At 47.9% G+C, this 843-nt stretch overlaps 1 protein-coding gene across 1 annotated transcript; it reads left to right on the top strand.

Moving 5' to 3' along the window:
• Window positions 1-168: 168 nt before the first annotated feature.
• On the top strand, window positions 169-642 carry PPTG_22646 (hypothetical protein; the record flags this gene model as incomplete). Its single annotated transcript, XM_008905502.1, has 1 exon — window positions 169-642. The coding sequence occupies one exon, from the start codon at window positions 169-171 to the stop codon at window positions 640-642; it is 474 nt and encodes a 157-aa protein (XP_008903750.1).
• Window positions 643-843: the final 201 nt, after the last annotated feature.

Genomic DNA, 843 nt, shown 5'->3' with positions numbered 1-843 from the left:
AGCAGACCGCGGTGGACAAAAGTTTGGAGAACGACAGCAGGGATAGATGCTCTGGATTCCTATCGTCAATCTCTTCCTACGCATAGTATTGCCAAGAGTGATCCTACTAGCTGTACAATAGATCACTTGTTTGATAAAGACTATCCTCTCGCTACAGCTATTCACCTTATGCGGGTTCAGCTATCGAAATGTCGATCACGTCGCTGTAACTCTGGGCCACACGATGATGACTCTGATATCGGTGATAACGTGGCTTGTCCGTGCCGATACAAGTTCAAGATTTGCTTGTCGTCCGGAACCTGCGAGGTTTTCCAGCACAACGATCATTTGGCAGACATTGACGGGTCATCTAGCCCCGTTGAGCAAAAACTGACCCCTGTAATGAAGGAATACATTGTGGAGCAGCTTAGCTCGGGCATAAAGACCACCGCGGCCCGTCTTTTCGCTGTCATTTGTAGCATGGTACATGAAGGGGACATGTCCGGACCTCCGCCCAAAGACCAACAAGTTGTAGACTTTGTGAAGAATTGGCGAAGAAAAAATCCTAAGAACTCTTTGGCTCCGATGATTGCGATTTGCGATGGGCACATTTACGATCAGCAAAATTTAGCAGCACTAGCGGACACGACTTATTCTCTGTGACACACAGCCTGCAGCACAGCCTGGTAGTACTGCCGTTGTCTCTCGTCTAGGCGATGGGTCGGAAGCATACCCGTTCCGTGTTGGGATGACATGTCTTAGGCAAATTCGCGAATATGTTGACATACAAAATCGCAGTGACACTACCACAATTTTTCACTTGGATAGTACTCCTGGCCTGGCAATTTATGGGTACTCAGTGTT

Source organism: Phytophthora parasitica, assembly GCF_000247585.1.
Source record: "Phytophthora parasitica INRA-310 unplaced genomic scaffold supercont2.20, whole genome shotgun sequence".
NCBI classification, from domain to species: domain Eukaryota; phylum Oomycota; class Peronosporomycetes; order Peronosporales; family Peronosporaceae; genus Phytophthora; species Phytophthora nicotianae.
The sequence above is the reverse complement of the archived record's forward strand: the minus strand, read 5'-3'. Positions and strand labels throughout refer to the sequence as shown.